The sequence below is a fragment of the Zonotrichia leucophrys genome, chromosome 1 (genome assembly GCF_028769735.1).
Source record: "Zonotrichia leucophrys gambelii isolate GWCS_2022_RI chromosome 1, RI_Zleu_2.0, whole genome shotgun sequence".
Taxonomy (NCBI): Eukaryota; Metazoa; Chordata; class Aves; order Passeriformes; family Passerellidae; genus Zonotrichia; species Zonotrichia leucophrys.
Genome location: NC_088169.1, coordinates 6,178,942 through 6,201,358, shown reverse-complemented (window position 1 = coordinate 6,201,358; position 22,417 = coordinate 6,178,942). Strand labels below are relative to the sequence as shown.

At 41.1% G+C, this 22,417-nt stretch overlaps 1 protein-coding gene and 1 long non-coding RNA gene across 3 annotated transcripts in view; one reads left to right on the top strand and one right to left on the bottom strand.

Moving 5' to 3' along the window:
* Positions 1-20,375, top strand: part of HSF2BP (heat shock transcription factor 2 binding protein) — a 33,118-nt gene extending 12,743 nt beyond the window's left edge. Inside the window, exons 5-8 of one of the 2 annotated variants that reach the window (XM_064703243.1) lie at positions 2,108-2,246; positions 3,575-3,692; positions 8,054-8,157; positions 19,190-20,375. In XM_064703243.1, the coding sequence (XP_064559313.1) occupies positions 2,108-2,246; positions 3,575-3,692; positions 8,054-8,157; positions 19,190-19,398 (570 nt within the window). In that variant the 3' untranslated portion in view covers positions 19,399-20,375. The remainder of the gene's footprint in view (positions 1-2,107; positions 2,247-3,574; positions 3,693-8,053; positions 8,158-19,189) is intronic. The other variant, XM_064703293.1, reaches the window with a different exon arrangement.
* Positions 19,335-21,389, bottom strand: LOC135443120 (uncharacterized). The gene is made up of 3 exons (XR_010438839.1): positions 21,302-21,389; positions 21,019-21,121; positions 19,335-19,468 (listed from the first exon to the last, which is right to left on the bottom strand). It is a non-coding gene; the product is annotated as an uncharacterized LOC135443120 (long non-coding RNA).
* Between the last annotated feature and the right edge of the window lie 1,028 nt (positions 21,390-22,417).

Here is a 22,417-nt window from a genome sequence, read left to right as displayed (position 1 = left end):
CCTGCTGGGTTTGCCCTTGTTCCTAGAGAGAATTTGAAGAGACATCCAGAGAAGCACCATGAGAGAGTTTTCAAGGTTTCCTACCTGCATGTACCAAAAAAAGAAGTAAATTAATTTCCATGAGATTGTTTTGGATGTTTTTCAAAAAGCTTCAGCCAGATATGACAGGCTTCTCACATGGAATTATAACTTGGAGGTTTGATTTCAGAACAGCATCAAGGCTTGCTTCCACTTGAGAAATTTTGGATGCTACAAGGTGTTTTGCTACTTCAGTTGTCTCATATGGTGACAAATGACTTTATATTTAGTGGCAGCAATTTTTCATGTTACCTGGAGCTTTCACACAGGAGTTTCACAGACAGCAGAGGGTTCATTGCACCATGTGAGCTCAAGCACCTTAATGGCTGCTTTCAGAACTGTCCTTATCTCAACATGTGTGGGTGAGACATTCTTCAGTCCCATGAAAATGCCATCAAGTTAATATGGGACTGTGCAGAGTGTGCAGTGTTTGCTATTTATAAACCTGAAGGGTCTCTGCTGGAGCTCAGCTCTAGTTAAGTAGTGGCTGTGTGGAAAGGAGGATCAGCAGAGGGGACACCAGTGAAACCTCAAGAGGCTGGCACAAGATTTTTCTTGTTTTCTGTGCAACATAGCAACTACTCAGAGTGCTTAGTACCCTCATGTTCCCAGGTGAATGTGTACTTTCATAATGACTTGTGGGGCTCTTCACTTTCTCTCACACCTCCTTTCTTCTTGAGGTGTAGTCAGTGCTTCTGTTAAAATTGCTGTCTTTGAGGAGCGGTGTCCATATAAAAACTACATCCAGCACATGTAGAATTGCACTTATCTTCCTCCTCTTTCTCCATGATCCCTTCATTCCTGTTGTTCTGGGGCCACAGCATCATTTGTGAAGATCCTGTGTTGGCTGAGCCTGCTTTTCATCCCCTCCTGCTGAAGTCACCCCCAGGAACAGCCCATCTTTAATGTGGTGAATGTGCAGCAGTGGAGGAATAAATAGATGTTACCACTAGCTTTGCACATACTGTCAAAGCAGTCATTTTGCAAAAGTATGAATATTTTCAGTCACTTTATAAAATGAATAAAAGTTCAGGCATTTCTTGAACTCTCCCATTGGGTCACTGCTGGGAATGACTAAACATTTCATCTGCTTCATGAAACAATTGGAAAAATTATTAAAGACACTGGGAAACCCAGCATTATGGGCTCTCTGCCACAACATTTGTTTATGAAAGCCTTCATCTTCTGTGTAAAATAGAGTTCCAGCAGTGTTTTACTCGTCAGAATTACCAATAAACAGAAACAGGTTTCTCCATCCTTCTTTGTGGACTCTGCATCCCAGGCCAGGCTCTTTGACCTGCCCTGAGCTTTCTATCAGGTGGTGCTCCCTCAGCTGGGATACCTCCAAGTGGAGCAGGATTGCAGCTGAGGGGAAAAGATGTCCCAAATTACAGCTGTGCTCCTACTCATGTGCTCTGCTGTGATTACTTTTTCTCACATGACATGGTGGACTTAAGTTCAGCCTGTGACCCAGGAGAGACCTCAATTTCCTTTTCCAAGGAACTTCTGCATAGCCTGTTGCTGCTATTGAGCAATAATTAATGAGTCCTATTAGGATCCATTTGAATTCTGCTTTTTTTTTTCTGGGGACTTGATTGTTTTCTTAGGAATTTCATGTTAAGTCTCCAATCTTCAGCTCATTTTGATAAAACCTATTGCAGTAGGCCCGGTGAATGTGAAACACCTTGTGCAATTACTGCAAAACAAAGAGATAACATTCTTACTTCTGATAATAAGCTTTAATTCTGCTGGTTGATTATATGTTATTGTGTGCTTAGGAGGTAGATATGCAGTAGTTCGGTTTTAGGAATAAATGTGGCCTTGAGTACTTTCCTGTTTTCTTCTAAGGTAATGGTTTCAAATATTAGGGGATCAAACATGTCACTCAGTGAATACATGGTATTTTCTGTTGTTTATTTGAAGTAACTGGATGTTTTAATAATTTGGAAGATTGACCAGTTTTACTGTAGCATCTAATAATTATAGTTGCTGTAGTGTGTGTAATCTTTCTTCTCCTCCCTACTTGCAGAGTAAAGCAGTAAAGTTTTTCACAATCACTGCCCAGACCATGGAGAGCTTTGTGAAGTCATTAAGTGAAGACATGAAACAGCAGGATTTGGATTCTGAGGAAAATCAGTTTGTATTAGCTTTGGCAGGGATTGTAACAAGTAAGTTAATGTTGTGTCTCAGAATAGCATTCCACACCTACTGGGACTGTGTATTGCCTCACAGGAGCTGCAGTAAATGCAGCTTTTCAAAGTTAAGTTGTCACTGTTGATATCTTGGGTGACTTTCTGGTTTTCTAAAGTTCTGGCAAATTTTGTTGCTGACACTTTTGTTACAGGCACTTCTGTGCTGGCTGTTAAGCACTAGATGGGTAAGAGCTTTTCAGTTCTGAAATTCCCTGTTGCATCCCTCAGTCTGGAATGAAACAAAGACCATTGTACCAGTCCTGTGTGCTCACATTAGTGTGTACACATTGAGCAATTTGCTTTGTGAATCACCAGTGGTGCCAACATCTACAAGATTGCAAATTGCAGATGGTGCAGGTAGATCAGCCCCAGCTTAAGGCACAGACTAAGGATTTCCAAAGTGCTTAAAAATTTTTTTACTGTCAGATACACTACATTTTCACTGTATAAGAGAAGGTTATAAATCTGACTTCCATGCTAAGTGGTTTTTTTAGGTCCAGAAAATAAGTAAAAAGCATCATTGCTGTTGTAGAATGATTGTGCTTGGTTTGGGAGGCTGTGAGGCTGATACATCATCTGAATTTCTGTGAAACTGTAGCTGTCAAAATGACACTAAAGACATGATGCAAGAGAGACAAAACAGTGATTCTTAAATGAACAGCTTTTCTGAATGTGGGATTTTGGGCTGTCAATAAAGGTAAATAAAATAATAAAGTTAGTATGTGATGCATTATGCCACTGTACTTAGTAGGGGGCAAGTATAAAGGAAAATAGTGAAGAAAGGTCTGCTTTGGAACAGTAGCCTTTGCAAATAATTTTGTCTTTTGGTTTGTGCTTGAATAATGCCACACTTGCACCAAAACTCTTATTAATATCTATGCTCAAATGTGTTGTTGCGTAGATATTAATAAGAATTTTGGTTGTGTGATATGCCAGGTATATTAAATTGAGGGATTGTAAAGCTCTGCAATCCTGTTCCTTTAAAGTGGAACCTACAATGTTCAGCTTTGCTGCAGTCACCCATTACCTGTGGATGAATAGAACCTTTTGTTTCACAATTTACTGTGTTGCTATTGGGACACTGGGCATTCTGAATAAAAGCTTTATTTACCAATGCAGAATTTTGAAGGAGCTTGACCAGTATTTGTTGTTCAGTATTTGCTATATAGGTGAATGTAGTCTGATATTTATATCAATGACACAGTTCATTCTTCACAGCTGACTGATCTGTTTAGAGGTCCTGATAATTAGCAGAAACTCCTGTTTGAAAGATGATTGTTGGTGATGTTTTGGCTTTCCCCCAGATGTGGCTGCGCTGGCATGTGGCCGCGAGTTCCTGGTCAGTTCCAGTCGGGAGTTGCTGGACACGATGATGCATCTCCTGGGAGACATGAAGCCAGGCCTCTGTAACAAATTTAAAGTGTATGTTGACTTTTCTTGCCCCTTTCAAATGAAATGCATTATCTTGCAGTGTAGCTCAAGTAATTACAGTAGTTTTCCCACTCTCCCATTATTCCTTTCCTGCAGAGGAAACATAATTTTTGGAAGCTCTTTTCCCAGTAGCATTCCTTGCAGATATACTGGGGTTGATCACAAAGCTCTATCCAGGTTTTGTGTCTCTTGGGAAGTCTCTTTAGCACCATAATATTGTAAAGGTGAGCAGGGGGACCCTCTTGTAGCTTGGGAAGGAGTCATGAGTTTGGTGTGAAACAAGGAAGATGTTGAGGTCAAGTTTTACAACAGAGAAGATGTGGGAAATGTGAACTCATTTTTATTCCCTCCCAATATGAAGTGTAAAATGTCACATGTCCTTAGTGAAGAAAGTGAGTTATGGAGCTGCTAAGAGCAAAAATTAAATCATTTTAGGCTCTTTAGCAGCCAGACTCACCACACACTTCAGTTTGTAAGAGGCAATGCCTGTAAAGTGACCTTGCAATACAGCTCTAAAGGCAAGGCCCTGTTGCACAGTTCAGCTACTGCAAAAGTGCTTTTCAGCTGATGGAGAGATTAAATAAACAATTGTCTTTGCCTTTTTCTCCAAGACCTTACAAGCTGAGGATATAACTGTGGCTTAACAAGTTCCTCATCTGCTGAACTGTGGGCACTGGTCCTGTACACCTGGTTCATTTGTTCATGAGGGTGTTTGAGCCTCTGTGGTGGTTTTTTCATAAATACACAACCAATTCATGCCCCAGGCAGCTGTCACAGCTCAGCTGACAAACAGCAGCCCTGTCAGCTACAGCAACTTGCCCACATCCAGGCACACATTTAGGCAGGTTGGATGTGATAGCCATGAAATCAGGCCTGGTCTCACTTTGGAGAGGTTTTATCTTGGCTAACCTCAGTGTCAGAGAGGGGGATGTCAGGCATTTGCTGCCTGCTGGGCTGCTTCCCACACTCACTGGGGCTGTCAGGTGGTGGCTCATGTGAGGGGGAGCAGGTTTTCCTCTGAAGGGGTTTGCCTTTCCCTGTTGGCTGGTGAGGGGAAAGCTGAGCAGCCTGTGCTGTAGATAGTGGCTTGATGATTTTTTATTTACTCTGTTTCCCAAGCACTGGGCCTAAAAGTCAGTGGTAGGGGTTTTTTTTGAGAACATCCCAACTGAAAGAATTGTATGAGAATCTCAGTTTACAAAATACAAGGTAATTTGTGCCTTCATGTGTATAAAAAAATCAAACCAACCGACCAAAACCAAAAAACAATCCTGAAAAGAGGATCCATGGTGTTTCAGATCTGTAAATGGGGTAAAAATAAAAGAGGACTTTAAGAGGAGGAGGGAAGATGTTCCTACACACACACTCTGAATTTCAGGTGGATATGTGTCTATGGGTCTAGATAAACTCTTTTTGATCATTTCATATTGTATTAATGTAACTGGATTTGAGGGCCTTTCTTTTGAGTTTATATCTTGGGTTTCTTGTTGTTATACTTCAAAATCTGCCTGCTTTGCAGAAGAATTACCCATGGTGCTGTAAACTTGGCTGCCAAGACAGCACTGCTGGTAAAATATGCATAGAACAATCCCATGAGGTGGCAGGAATTCAACAGGGGCCAGTTTGGTAGGCTAACAAATGGAGGGAAGCTTGGAAAAGAGCTTGCTCAAGGTGGTTGAGAAGTGAGAAATACTAAGCTTGTGTTACAATAGCTTGAATGCAGTGCAATGATGATGATGATATTTTCTGATTCCCATTGAACCAATATTTTTTTTTCCTTACTCTGAACTTGCTGTTGGATTTTAAAAATTGCTGTATTCTGACATTAGAGCAAATGCCAGAAAGGACATTTCTTCATGGCCTTGTCAGAGAATGAGGGAGCCTGATTTGCTCAAATGTTTTAGTGCAAAATGTTTCCCTGTGTTTTTCTTTCATGTCTATAACAAAAAAAAGCCCTTTTTTTTTATGAGCTCTGTATGTTTGAAAAACCTGTTACTAACTAAGACTTTATTTTTTTCTTACCCTTCTGGGGAGTTTTACAGTTTCCCAGCCCAGAAAAGAAGGGTTTTGGAGGGTTGGTTGATTTGTTTTTAAGTTGTTCTTTGCATGTAAGGTTTTTTAGCTGCTGGTTAACCTCAATCAGCATTTTCATAAGCAGATGTGTCAGATGAACTCCATTTTCTCCTCCCATAGGGAGCATAAGCCAGGACAGAATGAAAGACAACTGTGAGACAAGGATATAAATTCTAGTGCCATTTCAAAGTTAGGTGAAAATGGACTCTGGAGTCATCATAAATAATGTTTGCACATACGTTTATATATATATTCATACAAACAGATACATTTTTAAAACTACACCTCACAGATGGAAATGCAATGTATTTTTCTTAAAGTATCACCATGGTGTTGCATGGAAGGACATCAACTCATAATCCAATCAGTTGCAGAAAAAATTTGGCTTTTCATTTTAAATGCTGTGGTTGTCTTTTGCTTAGTTCTGAGGTTTTATGATTATTTTCTAGCTTTTATTTTCAAAAATATTTTTCATTGCTGTGTGACAAATCAGGGGAAACCATGAGCCCTGTTCTACACACAGCTGTATCAAAGTAAGCTGATAAAGAGAGAGGTTCTCTTTTCTTGTTATACCAATCCTGTCTTCTATTTGGATGAATATATAAACAAAAAAATTACAGGGAGAACCTGTCACTCACTCCAAAACTGCTGTGATATCCACTGTAGTCTGGGAGTATGGAATAAATATATCCCAGGCATCAACCTGAGTGCTGAGACTGAAATCTCAGGGGTGTCCTTGCCTTTCTGAAATAGCAGATGTGAAACACTTCAGGTTTTCTTTTCATTGGTGTAGGGTTTGTTCAATGTTTGTAATTGTTACAAAATCAATAAACATTTACATAATTGTTTGTAGCTGTAATTAAATGGTTAAGAACATTTAACTTTGCTTTTGTGGCAGTTGAAAGTAGCCAGTAAAAAGACATATTTAAACATCATAGTACATTTTATATACTAATCCCATGTATTAACAAGACAAGAAGGGGCTTTAGCTGTGCATTTAGTTCTAGATTTTAAAGAAAGCACTGACAGATACAGTAGTACAAGATGTTAATTAAATTTGGCTTGTCTAAGTAGGAAGAATATGAAATGCATAATCAAGACTCACTTCACATTTTAGAAAAAAACACCAAAAAATATTGTTTATCCAGTAATCATTTGTGTCAGGTTTGCTTCAATAAGCACTTCTGCAATTATTATTGCAAAAAATATTTACTAGAATGTGCTGATGCTGGAGGTGAAGGTGGTTGTAAAGGGCCTGGAAATGCTTCTCTGTTGTACCTAGGTGAGTGTGTTTAATTAAATATGCTGTTATATATTAATATGCCACTGCATTGGCTGGTGGGGTGTTCCAGCACTCCAAAAACCTCAGCACTTCCCTGCATCACCAGCACCACCAGTCCCTTTTGTCTGCACAAAGCAAACAAGTGAAATAAAAATACAAACACAGCAGCGCCTTTTTACGTCACTTTATTTCTAACTGCAAATGTCAAACAGATTAAGGGGAAAAGACATTCTCAAGAAATGTTAACATTGCCATTATAAGATGATGGTTTATTGATCATTTCCATTCTGGGTGATTATAGGTAGTGCTGTGCTCTTTTGTCAGGGCTTGTTCTGGAAGGCCAGAGCTGCAGGGGCTGGATGAAAAGCAATGTGTGGCCTTTACCAGCTGCAATTTCAGATCCAGAGCACCCCTCCCTGCTTGGCAGAGGCCACTGGTGCTGCAGATTTAATAAATCTGCTCTTCCTTCCTTCTCCTCCTTAATAATCAAACTCAGAGCACAGAAATGACACCTCTTAAAACTCAGTTGAGCCTGCAATGGGTCACTGCCTTTTCTGAAGGTGTCCACAGAATGTCCAAAAGTCTGCTGGTGGCATAGGAGCTTAAGCCATGAGATCTTGTTTGAGAATTGGATGTGAGGTGTGAAGTCCATTTGGAATTGTATTTCCCTTTTGTTTGGACATGGTGGCAGTGACACACAGGTTTATCTCAGGCATGAGAGAGAGCAGTAGCCAAGCTGGCTCCAGAACAGAGAACATTCCAGCCCCTCCCTGAGACCTTCTTACTCTTTTCCACGTGTTTGGAATATGTGGTTTAACAGTAGAAACCAAGGTTTACACAACACTGCTTATATATAATTTGAGATTTATCTCTGTTACCAAAATATAAACTATTAGCACAGGTTTCTGCATTGGTACATGCTTGACACAAATGGCAAAAGGTGCTGAAGCATGCAAAGAAATCACAGGCCCTCAGATGTCCTTTTTTTCAATTCTAGGCTAATGCTAATGTCACTTTACAATGTGAGTATCAACTTGAAAGGCTTGAAGTACATCAGTGAAAGTCCAGGTTTTATTCCCCTGCTTTGGTGGCTGTTGAATGGTAAGTTGCTCTAAGAACCTTGTAAACTGTGACTTTCAAGGTTTTGTAGAATTGCAATAGGTGTTGCAAATAACAAACCAGAAATTTATATCTGTACCCTGATTAGCTTTTGAGAGAATAAAAGTAAACATAAAGGGCAGATTGTTGGAGGGATAAGATGTGCATTTTCCACAAAAATTTTGACACTGTAATATTTCATTTATGTGAAGTTTAATGGTGTTAGATTTAAGAATATGGAATGGAGAAATTTGGTGAAGTAGTTTAAAAAAAGCCACTTGTTTCTTGATACCAACTTTAAAATGAACCTTAAGGGGGAACTACATACCAGCTCACTACCATTAGCACAGGAAAATGGGCACATGTGGGGGGAAGAAGCCAAGTCTGTAACTTCACTGACCCATTGCAAAAGTGTCCCTTTCTGAGGAGAGGCTTTGTGCTCTAATAGGATTTGGGGCTCCAGGGCTGGAGAGCCATTCCCAGCTGTGCCTTTGGCCAGTGCAGGACTCCAAGGACGTCAAGGACTCGTGTTGTCACTGTCAGGTGCACGAGTGACATCAAGGCTCTGCTCTTTGCGAGGTTTCAAATCCCTGAGCAGGAGCCAGCAGGGATTGACGTGGGCCTGGGCTGGCAGCTGTGCCCAGCTCGTGAGGGACAGCAGGGGGACAGAGCTGTGACACTGCCCTGCCTGTGCTTGCTCAGGATTTATGAGGAGATTTTGGTGTGCAGACAGGACTGAGGAGGTTAATTATCCCTCTGTGCTGCTAAAACCTTGCTGGAGTATGACTGGTAAATACTTAGAGTAGCTGAAATGAGGGAGATTGCATCTGCTTTTTCCAGACATTATTTTGTTGCTGAGTTTTTGAAAAAGCTTTGGTTAGGGTTGGTAAACTGAAAGCTATTTGTATAGCTTATGGTTCCCTTAACTGTTTTACAGAAAATGTAGCTGCTCAAGCTTTTCATCAAATAATTTCCTGCTGTGAAATGCCACAGGCTCTCTCTTCCAAGGTCTCAGGAAATTAAGTAATCCTTGTAAGGGAAAGCACCATTTCTATAGGGGTTTTTAATATATTTTGGTAAAAATGGGATCCTCAGAGAACATCAAATACATGGTCCTTTGTTCAGCTGTGCTTTGAAATTTTACATGTCTTAGTCCAGGTTTTCCTTTTAATTTATGTTAGCTAATGTATACCTAAGCTGTTCTAACAAAAAACACCAACCCAAAACACTCTCAAAGAATCCTGTCTGACTATGAGTTCCCAAATATGCCCTTCCAATTGTTGTGATAAAACAAAAAAGGTAATAATTTGATGCAGTTTGTTGTCTGAAAAAGGCTCCTAGGTCAAGTAAGAGGATGAAATGGGAAACATTTACAATTAATTTGCAGCTACTAATGGAAATAATAAATAGATTACTCTGCAATTTGGAAGTGCTAATTGCCTGTGGCTGGGTTGTAGAAAGAAGCATGATCATGGCTAATTCTTTGACTTTTTGATAATAAACTTCTCCAGTTACAACAAGGGAAGGAAGATTCTCAGATGAAGCAGTTCTGCAGGTTCAGATTCCTGACTTTGGAGGAAATCTGCTTTCTGTCAAGAGAGAGCTGCCAGGTTTGGGTATCAGATGAGGGGTCAGATCCAAGACCTGATCTTGTTCCCATCATTTTCTGTGAGATCTCTGTAGTTTTCCAACATTTAATCTATTTCTAAATGACTCTACTTGGAAAATTCAGCAGCTTCCTCCCAGTCTTGCTCCTCTTCTCTTTCCCTGACCAGCATCTTCAGGTTCTGCTGGCCAAGATTCAGCTCACAAACACCTGGAGCTGCCACAGGATAAGGTCCTGGTTTTCCCTGCAGGGGAGTAGAGCACTGCCCTGTGCTGGCAGAGTATCCTGGATGTGCTGCCTGCCTGCAGGAAGCTCCTTCAAAGCCTGTTTTGATTAGGGCTTATGACATGACAGCTTTCCAGATTTGTGTGCTTTTATCACCATTCCCACTAAGAGAGGCCCCAGAATTCATCCTCTGATTTTATTTTTTTTTATTTTCAGAGAATCATCCTGTTTGCTTTTCCATTGTCAATCTCCAAATGTCCATGACCTCAGCCTGTACATCAGGCCCATCCTTCTCCCACTGCCTTGTATGCAGCTGATAACTCCCTCAAATTCCTTCTCTGAGCTCTTAGTCTCTGCCTTTCCTTGTCCCCTGAAGAAGAATGTCCTTCCCATTAAATGAAGAGAGGAAAAGAATTGACTCAGTTTTCTTTATTTCCCTTTGTTGTATCTGAGGCAAAGAGGGATTTGATTCAAGTTGTCTTGCAGCATTTTTGAAGAGACAGAAATGTGCCTCGATGTTGAATGCACCACTTGGAAGAGAAAGAAGGGAAAAAATCTAATAAAGGTTCCTAGTGGAGTAAGAATGTTAACAGCAAACTGTCCTGCTGTCTTTGGGAAACTTGGATGAGCTGCTGTGACTTCATGTTCACTAACAAGAATTCTTAATAACTCTTTCTGCTGGAGGCTGTTCTGATCATAGGAGAAAACCAAATGTTTGACACTATTTTTGAAGATAATGCAGGTCTCTGTAGTTTCATCACTTCATAAGGGGGGCTTTTTCTTCCCTTTTTTTCCTGCCTTTTAAAAACTTTCTAAAAGATGGATACCCTTTAATAACCAACAGTGATCACTAAATCCTCTGTGTAGGTATCAGCTGTGCCTGCCTACACCTTCCCAGCCTGGCACCAGCATAAAGCACATGAATGATGACTCAGATTTCTGTCCATGGAGCAGCTTGTGGGATGAGTAGAGTTCTCCTCTTGTGGAGCACCATTTGTTTGCAGAGCAGCTGTTCCCATCTTGGACAAAACAGGCAGCTTTAGTTTCCGCCATCAGCTGCTGTCCTTGTGTTGGTGTCCTGGCTGAGGGTTTCACATAACTCTCAGATTTAAAGAAGCCCTGTCCCCAGCCACAGAAAAAGAAGCTTGTATCATATTGGGTAGAAATCCACCTGAGATTTGTCAGGTTTTTTTTTTTCCTGGCGTTTTCCATCTAAAGATGCAATAAGACCTCCATTCTGTAACTCCCAAAGAAGTGGATTGGAACATTACTCTGCCACGGATCTCTTGAAGAATAAGAAATAACTATCAGCTGAGGTATTAATAATAAAGACTAAATTTAATGTTTTTCAGTTTTGATCATGCAGAACATCTACCAACAAATGAGTGCTGGAGGAAAGGAGTCTAGGTTCTTCTCTGCTTTCTGTTTGGTTGAGGTTTTTTGGTTGGTTGTCTTTATTTTGTTTTTTTCCCACTTTCATTTTCTTTGAATTCAGGCAGTTTAAAAAATTTGTCTCTCTGGATACTTGAGAAAGCATGGAATTCAGAGACACTTTGTCAGTGACATTTCTTGTCCATAGCTGGGAAATTGCTCCAGGTACTTCATTAAACAAAACACAAAGAGAGAAATAGGACTAATTTTAGATCTTGCCCTTCAGTTTCCTCCACCACAGTTCCATGTGGAAATCCAACCTTGTTTATCCAAATTCTTTGCAAATGATGGTCTCTATTAGAAATGCTTGTATGAAGCACATTCTCACTCTGCTGCCTGCACCCTCAATATTTGCTTTTCATTACTAACTCTGAAGGTTTTCTGTCTGAATTTGTTATGGCTGTGAGAGCTTTTGAAATTTCAGGTTATTTGCATGGCAGCCTGTTATTTAAAAAACATCTGGACAAACAGAACCATCATATTTATAAACTGATGTCTGTATAAAACAAATTTTGGTTCATAAATCAAACCCAGTCTTTCAAGTGCTCAACAATTTCATCCTCTTGTCATAGAACCATAGAATATGCTGAGTTGGAAAGGACACATCAGGATCATTGAGTCCAACTCCTGACCCCACAAAACATCTCAAGAATCCCACCATGTGCCTGAGAATGTTGTCCAAATGCTGCTTGAACTCTGGCAGGCTTGGGGCTGTGACAGTTTCCCTGTGGAGCTTATTCTAGTGCCTGCCCACCCTCTTGCTGAAAAACCTCCTGATATCCAGCCTAAACTGCCCCTGCTTCATCTTCATGTCATTCTTCAGATGATGAAATCAATCTTAAGGAGAGGCTTGCCCTTTAAGAGCACATCCATTTGGGTAAATGCAGGGATGTCAGCTCATTCCCTGAGCCTCAGTTATCTGGGGGGGCTGGAAGAGTGGCCAGGGCGAGTCTCATGGAATGCTTGCCCTTTTCCATACTCAGCTGCTTGCCCAGATGGAGCTCTGGGCTGTCCTTGCCATCTGACAGGACCTTCTGGACAAGGTCCTTGCCTTGCCTAACAGCTCGTGCAAATTGATGTTCTGTGAGGAGCAGTTACCCACCAAACTCCTGTTCCCTCTCATCCCCTGAGCAGAGGCCAGGCAAATTGGGACTGAATTGCTGCTTCAGTTTGGATCCTAGGAGTCTCTCTCAAAGATTTCCCTGATAAAAGCATGACAAACATGTCTCTGTAGGAGAGTGGGGAATTCTCCTTAGCTGAACTGCATGTGGGAGCAGCCACCCAGCCAGGGAGGAGACTGACAGAAACCCAGCTGTAACACAGGAGCAGGGGCAAACGTTTTGTAGAGGGAAAGTGCATTTGTGTCTGTAAGAATTGCAGCAGCAAAGCTTGGCCTTTTTTTCTACTTTGGTGTTCTCCCTGCTCCTGCCCCTCAGAGCATCACAACATTTCTTTTCTCCTCAGACCTATCAATAGTATAGAAATGTCTGGAAAACTGCTGCTGCAGATGCTGCCTCAGCCCTGCCAGCACTGAAATGCAAAGAGATTTTACTCAGGGGAAGCCTGAAATGCAAAGAGATCTTACTCAGGGGAAGCAATGGCTGTGGCTGTCTCTGTTGGATGTGCTGTGAACACAGAGAGTCTGACAGGCTCATTACAGGGAAAGGCTGAGAGCAGATTGCTCCTTCCTGCTGGAATCAGACAGGAATTGAATTGAATCCTATCTACAGCAGTGGTGGGAAGCTTTTGAAATTGTAAAGTCATAGAATGGTTTAAATTGGAAGGGATCTTAAAGAGCATTTCCTTCCAACCCCCTTGGTGTGGGCAGGGACATCTTTCAACTAGACCAAGTTGCTGAGAAGTCCATCCAACCTGAATTTGCTCAGAATTCAAGCAGGGATGAGCTATCCACAGCTTCTCTGACCAACTTGTGCTTTATCACACACATAGTGAGGAATTTCCTCATAATATTTAATCTAACCCTCCCCTCTTGCAGTTTAAAGCCATTGCCCCGTGTCCTGTCACTACATTCCCTAGTACAAAGTCCCTCTCCAGCTCTCTTGTAGCTCCTTTAGGCACTGGAAGAGGCTCTAAGGTGTCTCCAAAGCCTTCTCCAGGCTGAGCAGCCCCAACTTTCTCAGCTGTCTCCATAGCAGAGATGCCCCAGCCCTCTGACCATCCTTATGTCCCTCCTCTGGACTCACTCCAACAGATCCATGTCTTATATTGTGAGCTCTGGGGCTGGAGGCAGCTCTGCAGGTGGGGTCTCACCTGAGTGGGGCAGAGGGGCAGAATTCCCCCCTCCCCTGCTGCTTTGGATGCAGCCCAGGACAGTTTTGGCTTTCTGGGCTGTCAGTGCACATGGCCAGCTCATATCCAGCCTCTCATCCAGCAACACCCCTGAGCCCTTCTCCTCAGGGCTGCTCTCAATCCCCCAGCCTGTGCTTGTGCTCAGAATCGCCCCAACCCATGTGCAGGACCTTGCACTCGCCCTTGAGAACTTCTGTGCTCTTGTACCCAGCTGTAAACAGGGTGCTTGCAATAAATCTTGCATTCAGGTGGCCAGGGGATGGTGTGGCCACGTGTAAATTGAGTTCACACAACTCTGAGCCAATTGTGGATAAGCTGTTCAGCACTGATGTAATGCAATTACTTAAACACTGCTGTAGGGGACAGTTCATCTGAGGGGCCTGGTGCTAATGACAGATGTGACTAAAATCCATGCACGTTATCAGCTGCCTTTTGTCAGTGACTGAAAGGCAGTGACATCAAACTGAGCTGGCAGCTTGCAGGACGTCAGCCAGCTCCAGCAGTTTCAACACCTTGGTAAAATTACATCAGCACCTTACGGTTTGTGATCCTGGCTGAGGCAAGCAGCCTGATTTCTCCCCCCTCTTCTCCAGAAATAATGGTGATAGTTTTGAAATTGTCGTTGGAGATGTGTGTGCTGGTGGTTGGGAGGATGTGATGCACTGATTTGATTACAGCTAAAGGATTTTTTTTTGATCTTGTACAAACAAAATGTTACGCAGCTAGTGTAGAAATGACTAAATCTGGAAGCTGTTGACATAAATATAATGCTGAATAATGAAGATTCCTTGCATTTCTCTGAGTGCTTTGTAGACAGGGCTTTTAGAAAACGTCCCTAATGATATTGGAGACAAGAGAATGATTTCTCTGGTATTTTTTTAAAATCCTCTTAGGAAGCATGATTATCCTCAATAAGTAGTATTCTCAAAACCACATGTAATCCTCAGGGAGTGTATTTTAAGGCATATGTATTTATTTAACTCAGAACATCTCAGAATACATTCAAAACAATGGCAATCTGAGGTTAAATGTGTATTAAGTCATCTTTTGGTGCAGGATCATTTCCTTCCTTTGCTGGATGCCCGCGTGCCTAATCTGTTCTTCATTTGAGTGACTCAAGCTGTTGAGCTTCCCTGGCTGCTGCTGGGGATTCTTCCTAGAACCTCTCTGCTCTTACTGGAAAACATTCTTGTTTGTCAAGCTGGAAATCATTTCCTGATCTCCTACAGATCCTCATTTTCTTGGCTCCCCTGCTAAGGCATCTCCCCTGATCGATTCTTTAATTTCTACAGCCTTTAAATACTTGCAGATAATATTAATATTGATTCCTGTAACAGTATTAATAACAAAGCTCTTTTCATCTTACATATATGAAGCTTCCCAGCAGTACTGCAAGCCATTAAAAGTATTAGTGGCTTTATTTCAAGGAGGAATAATGTCACACAGAGGGAGATTGTAAATGAACTACATAGATTTCACTCCCCAAAGCTTCTTTCTTCTTACCTATTTGAGCTGTAGTTTGTGGCTGTTATTTCCAATGAATAAATGTAGAATAATACTAAGAACCGAAAAAGGGGGAGGTGATCTGTGCAGAGTTTGAACATTGTATCAGGCTAAAAAATAGGCATTTAAAAAGACACCGTGTGGAAATCATGGAGGCAAAAATGGAAGGCAAGGGAAGACAGATTCAAGGTTTTAGTCATGTTTGATTAGGTCAGAATAAGTCTGAAAACCAAAACTTGTACCTAGGTTTTTTCAAAAGGATTCACTGAAGTGTTTCTGGCCAGGAAGTTGGACATAAAGTCTTGCTGCCTGTGAGGTTGAGCTGCAGCATTTCCCCAAGAGTTACGAGTGCTCATCACTCAGAAAGTTGCACCTGCAGGTACTGCTGGAGGTGATGATGGAAAGAGACTCCTTAGAGCCTTCAGCCTGGGTGTCAGCAATAAGAGTGGCTGTGCCATGGGTCTGCAGCACTAATCACAGGCCCTTTATTGGTCTGACATGTTTAAAATTGTCCAGCATGCCCAACAGCTAGGATTCTCATTGCGCAGAAAGGAGAAAATGCATGTTATATTTTGAGGTTGGACAATACCTGTGTCCTTAGATTATACCCCACTCTGCTGGTTTTCAGGAGAAAGTAGAACTTCTTTCTTAAGAGGTTAACACTTGATAATTTCCATTTATGATGGAAAATGGGGGAAGAGAGAGTGTCTGGCTTTTGGGTGTAGATCAGATGTCACAATCTTTAATATTATTCTTCAGCCTTGTGCTGTTTGGAATGACTTAAAAATCCCCATCTCAGCAGTGAGTTTCATGCTGAAATCTAGAGTCTTCTTCAGTGTCCATCACATTCTGTTCTCTGCCCCCCTGGGTGCTTTCAACCCTTATGCCTTAATGAATAATTCTAAGTCCTTTTTCAGGTCACCAGTGTTACATGTGAAATAAGCCAGGAAAGGAAAGAACTTGTCTCAGCCCCACCAAATACCTCCTCCAAACTCAGTGCACTCTGGTTCATCACTGCGCTGGTTTTATGCTCCTTCAGTGAGATTTTAGTCTCTCTGGTGATTTTGTGCTCAAAGTGATCTGAATTAATTTTGTCAACCTTTCTGCACAATCCTTTATCAAAAGCTTGCTGAGGACTAGGTATGCTAATGAAAAACACATTAAAAATGCATGGCACGTGGGACAAATAACTGCTTCAGCTGTAAAAATATATTAAATGTTTTCATTTGGAATATGCAGAATAGGGAAGTCTTTCCACCACATGCTTTTGATAAAGCTGTAAACCATTAAATGCAAATGGGCCGTTGCAAATGATTAAAATGTAATGCTCCTAATGTTTCAGTAATTAAAAATGCATCCTGTGTTCTTAGCAGAGGAGTTATTACATGTCTTCCTGGCTTAAGTCAGTCAAAGGTCTTTGCTGCATTTCCCTGGCACATTCCTGAGCAGCACTGCTTCAATACCCATTTCAATTTTGTGCAGACTGAATTAAACACTTGAAAGGTTGATATGTGGTTGCTAGAAAGTTTTATTAAGATTAATATTTTATTGAGCTTTGAGGAAATCCAAAGGCTCATATAAAAAGAAATTAAAGAAAAGCCTGATGATTTACTGCAGATTGTTAATCTGTTTGTTTTTTTAAGTCTGAATAATCATGGGATACAGTTTGTTCTGCTCTTAAATTGGATTGCATCCAACAGTACATCCTGGGTACTGACTGGGTAAATTCAGGTTGATAAATTCCCTGCTTTACAGCAGTTTCAACATCTGAGAAACAAGAGAAAGCTTCCTGATTATCTCTCCCTCACAAACACTGCTGCGCAGAAGCTGCTGAGGGAGGACAAAAATGTGGTTTGCAGGTACCTCTAGGGCCAGCCAGCCAGCAGCAAACAGCACCTGGGAATTACAATACTTCCATTATTCCCTGTGTGCCTGGTGGATCCTTTCAGACCCACTTCTAACTCTTGGGTTTTTGTGGTTGAGATGACTTTTGAGGCATTAGAAAGTCTTTTTTTTTTCTTAGCCCCACGACTGAAGAAGAAGTTGAGATTTGCCAGTTTTGCTTTTTAGGGTTGTTTTTTTTTAATTTATTTATTACATTTTTCTTTTGACCTGCTGAGATTTGTCCAGCAGGTCAGGTTGTGGTACAGCGACTGTTCTTGGGGTGGTGTTAACTTTTTATACTACAAATAACATGTACTTTATTTACAATAATTTTCTAATGCTTATCACTTATGTTAGATAGTTTGTCTTTAAACTAATCAAAAAGTGTCACCATCCCAGCAGAAGGTGGAGGACAAGAAGAAGGAGAAGGACAGGACATGCCCACATTCCTCCATCGTGTCTCTTGAACCCCAATTCTAATACCCCAAAATTCTACTTTTTCACTCTGTGATAAATTCACTATCATTCTCCTCAAACTCTTGTGGCTTGTAAATCTTCACACAAAGTTGGTAATTTTTTCATGGGCTAAAATCAAAGGCACAGGTGTCTTTGACTCCATGCCAAGGTCTCTCAGGCCCCTGCCAGGGTCTCAAATCACCCAGGGCAGCCAGAGGAATGTCGGAACCCAGGAAATCCCTCTGGCTGCCCTGGAGGGCTCCAGCCCCTGCCCAGGGGATTCAGAGACCTTGGCACAGAGCCCAAGACCCCTGTGCCTTTGATTTAGCCCCTAGAAGAAACAATTACCAACCATATATGAAGAATTACAAGCCAAGAGAGTTTAAGTAGAATAATAGTTAGTTAGTCACAGGGTGAAAAATAGATTTTTGGAGTTTTTAGAATAGAAGTTCAGGAGGCAAGATGGAAGAATCTAGACGTGTTCAGTCTTTCTCCTTCTTCTTCTTGGCCTCCATCTTCTGCTGTGATGCTGTTACTTGTAGATTAGTTTAGAGTAGAAGCTCACTGTCTAACATAGGTGATAGGTATTGGGAAGTTATGGTAAATAACTTATATAAGTTATAGTAAATTACTTACGGTAAATAATAGTTTATATTAGTTTAAATAATAGTTTATATTTATTATTTAAATTAATTTAAATAATAAATACTATTAAATTATTAAATATTATTTGAATTAATTTATATTTATTATTTAAATAATAGTTTATAATAATTTAATAATAGGTGATAGGTATTGGGAAGTTATGGTTAATAACTTATGGTAAATAATGGTTTTTAGAATAGAAGTTCAGGAGGCAAGATGGAAGAATTTAGATGTGTCCAGTCTTTCTCCTTCTTCTTCTTCTTCTTCTTCTTCTTCTTCTTCTTGGCCTCCATCTTCTGCTGTGATGTTGGCACTTTTAGATTAGTTTAGAGTAGAAGCTCACTGTCTAACATAAGTGATAGGTATTGGGAAGTTATGGTAAATAACTTATATAAGTTATAGTAAATAACTTAAGGTAAATAATAGTTTTTAGAATAGAAGTTCAGGAGGCAAGATGGAAGAATTTAGATGTGTCCAGTCTTTCTTCGTCTTTTTCTTCTTCTTCTTCTTCTTCTTCTTCTTCTTCTTGACCTCCATCTTCTGCTGTGATGTTGGCACTTTTAGATTAGTTTAGAGTAGAAGCTCACTGTCTAATATAGGTGATAGGTATTGGGAAGTTATGGTAAATAATGAACACATAGTTTTTAGTATAAAAAGACAACACCGCCTCTGAGGTAGGCAGTGTGCCTCAACCCAACCTGCCGCAGGTCAAAAAAATAATATAGATAAAATATAGATATTATATTTTATATAATAGATTAAAAATGTTATAGATAAAAAATGTTAAAGATAAAAAATAATAAACGACCTTGAGAATGAGAATGAAAGAATCCCGACTCCTTCTTCGAAGGCCGGGCGGAACAAAAGAAGCTCGTACGCATCTCAGAGTCACTCTGCCCAGCAGAGATTCTGAGAGAGGAATGCCCTGGCTCCCAACACTAACAAGGCCTGGATGTTTTTCTGCCCTGCTCTCAGACCCGGACAGCGAGGTGTGCCTGCACGCCCTGCGGCTGCTGCAGTCGGTGCTGCTGGAGCCGGAGGTGCTGGCGCGGGCGGGCGCCGAGGTGCGTGAGACGCTGCCCTTCCAGCGCATCGTGGCCCTGGCCCAGAGCCGCCACGCCGAGCTGCAGGCACTCGCCAAGGAGCTCCTCGAGGACCTGAAGGTCATTGAGTACGAAGCGTAGAAGAGCTCTGCGACACCAAATCGTCTTCCCGAGATTTTTATGCTGCAGGAGTTGTTGGAGATGGGCTTGACTGAAAAAAAAACAAACCTCTGCCTGAGTTCCTCTGACAAAATACTTTTCGGGAATTTGAATTAACCCAACTAAAATCCAACTTGGGAAAACCTTTTAGATGCCCAAATAAAACCTTGGGTGGTCTGGTAGTGATGGGACTGGTTGAATTTTTTGGAGCAGAATTTTATTGATAAGGGGTTTCCAAAATGGTCTGTGGTTATGTTGTATATTTACTGTCTAGATGGGATATTCTCATTCCTTGATAACAGTTCACTGCAGAGGTAAATAATCCTTTTGGTGCATCCTTAAGAATGACTGTACTGTGAGCAAAACTCTGTTGCCTTTCATAACTCTTCTGTGTCAGAACGCACCCCAAGTTCCTCTGACAAAATCCTTTTCGGGAATTCAAATTGATCCAACTAAAATCCAACTTGGGAAAGCCTGTTGGGTTTTAGATACCCAAATAAAACCTTGGGTTGTCTGGTAGAGATGGTACTGGCTCTATTTCTTGAAGCAGAATTTTATTGATAATGAAAATCTGTGGTTATGTTGTGTATTTGCCGTCTAGATGGGGTAAAATATTCTCATTCCTTGATAACAGTTCACTGCAGAGGTAAATAATCCTTTTGGTCCATCCTTAAGAATGACTGTACTGTGAGAAAAACTCTGTTGCCTTTCATAACTCTTCTGTGTCTGAATGCACCCCAAGTTTCAGTTTTATTGCTATTTTTCACCTCTCTCTTCCTATTGTAATAAAAGAAAACTGAAATTCTGTAGCATGTAATGGATTCTGCTTTCAAAATTTGTATTCAGTTTCACTCCTAACTGCAAGTCAAGCTGATCTGTTGCTGCCAGGCATGCTAGAAACTGGGCTATTGTTTTTAGAAAAGCCCTGAGAAGGGAAATAAATTGCTGTTGTCTGTGGTACCCAGTTGTGTGCTGAAGAGGCTAAAATGAGCTGCTGCTCTGTCGTGAGCAGCATCACCTCCCCTCACAACCCTGGGGTTTGTCGGAGCTTCTGAGTACAGCTTGCTTATCTCAGGGGTAAATACAAACACTTGGTGCTGGATATTAGGAGAATTTATAATGTATTTAGAAAATAATAGCATTCATTTCTGTGATGTCAGAAACAGAGCCAGTTAAGTGAGGCTATTTAAGGGAACAGCAAATGAGACGTGCGGTGCTGTGGTAGTACCTTTTTGCATACCAAAGTTATTGCAGCTCATCTGGGAACCCAGTGTGTTAACAAAATGCAGTGTGGACTTCAAATTACAGAAAACATGAAGTAAACTTCATAGGATTTCGATATTATGATTGGCAGACAGCTTTAGAGGGAGACCACTGTAAAAAGTGTAAGTTAAGGTGTAGGGCATCTCCCTTTAGGCTGTTTGCAGAATGATGGATGTTCAGAGACAGAAATGTAATAAATCAGCTTGAAATTACTTGGCTCAGATGCTGCAGATGGCAACACTCTGGTTTGGGGCTGTAAAATGAAGATTAAGATCTCACATACACGGGTGGGTTGCACTGAGTTCTGCCATGTCTGATTCAGAACTACATTGAACTTACCAAGTGCAGATTTGTGGAAGGCTTTAAATCTTCTGTAAAGTGTGCTTTCTTTGGATTTGTTTTCTTATCTTGCTATCCTAGTTAATCCTCCTAGAGTTTAATCCTAAAGGGATCAAAATGATAATTGGTAGTTTCCTGGAATATCAGCTCATGAAAGTGTTTGATTTTAGGAAACACTGAAGGGCATCATCCACTTTGCATTGAATTATCTGCTCACAAAGGTCTTTCATGAAACTTTGGAAGCCAGTAAATAACAGAAAAAGAAAAAAGTAGTTCTACTCACAGAAAAGCTGATGGAGCCTCAGTCCTGTGGATTTCAGATATTTCTTGAAAATTTCCCTGGCCTTCCCAACCTGGAACCAAGACTTGCCAAGGGTCAGTGTGGTGTGCACAAGCTGGGTGTGACACAGGTGCTCATGATCAGGTCAGCAAACTGTGGTGATGGGCCAAATTCAGCCTTATGAAAGGGACTGGCAATGAGTGCATCTGCACCTCATTTCCATGTGAAATCAGGAAACAAAGCAGTCAGGACTGTTCATCTCAATTGTGTGTCCACTGGCATGGTCAGCCATGCTCAAAGTGGTGATTTGAGATACAGCTTTCCCCAGCAAGCTGCTCAGATCTGATGATAATCTTCTTTCAGTGTCTCCCAGATGACTTTATTTTCAGGTGTAGCTTGCCAGGACTGTTTATTCAGAGCCAAATCATCAGTGACCCACCAACCTCGAGAAAGTTTTTTTCTGTACAAAGTGTTTCATTATGCAAGACTGAAAAATAAGAAAAACTCAGCTCATCTGTGAAATACAGTGTATATTTTAAAATACTAGAGGGGAAAATGTATCAGAAACATCAGAGAAGAACCTTTGTCAAGCAGTTCTCTAGGAAAGTCTCTGTGTTTTTCCTAAGCTAACTTTTTGTAGGTGTTCACAATTAACTGAGTTTATGGAAAAGAAAAAGACAGAATTGAAGGGAAACTTATCACAGGGAAGCAAATTCATAATACTTTTTTGGTTGGAAAAAGAAGTGTGACTGGAGTCAAATGATGCTGAAACAAGGTGAGTGGATAAAAGCCAGGGATAAGCTGGACCCTTAAACATTTCAGAGTATTTGAAATGTTCAAGGTGTCTCATATTTAAATGTTGTAGTGAAATGAAATGGACATTAGTAGTTGCAGATTGCATGATGAGCTGTTAGATCATTCTGCTGTTTTTCAGGTTCCTTCCTTCCCTAATCCCCCATTTGATGGAGCCAGGGACCAGCCCCTCCTGCTCCCCCACAGCTCTAGGGCTGAGTTGAACCTAATCTCTGTGGAGTGAGGTCCTGTACTTTCCCCACAGGAGTCTGTTACACCCCATGCATCCTCTTGGGCATGTCATGGTGGGAATCTCCCATACCTTGG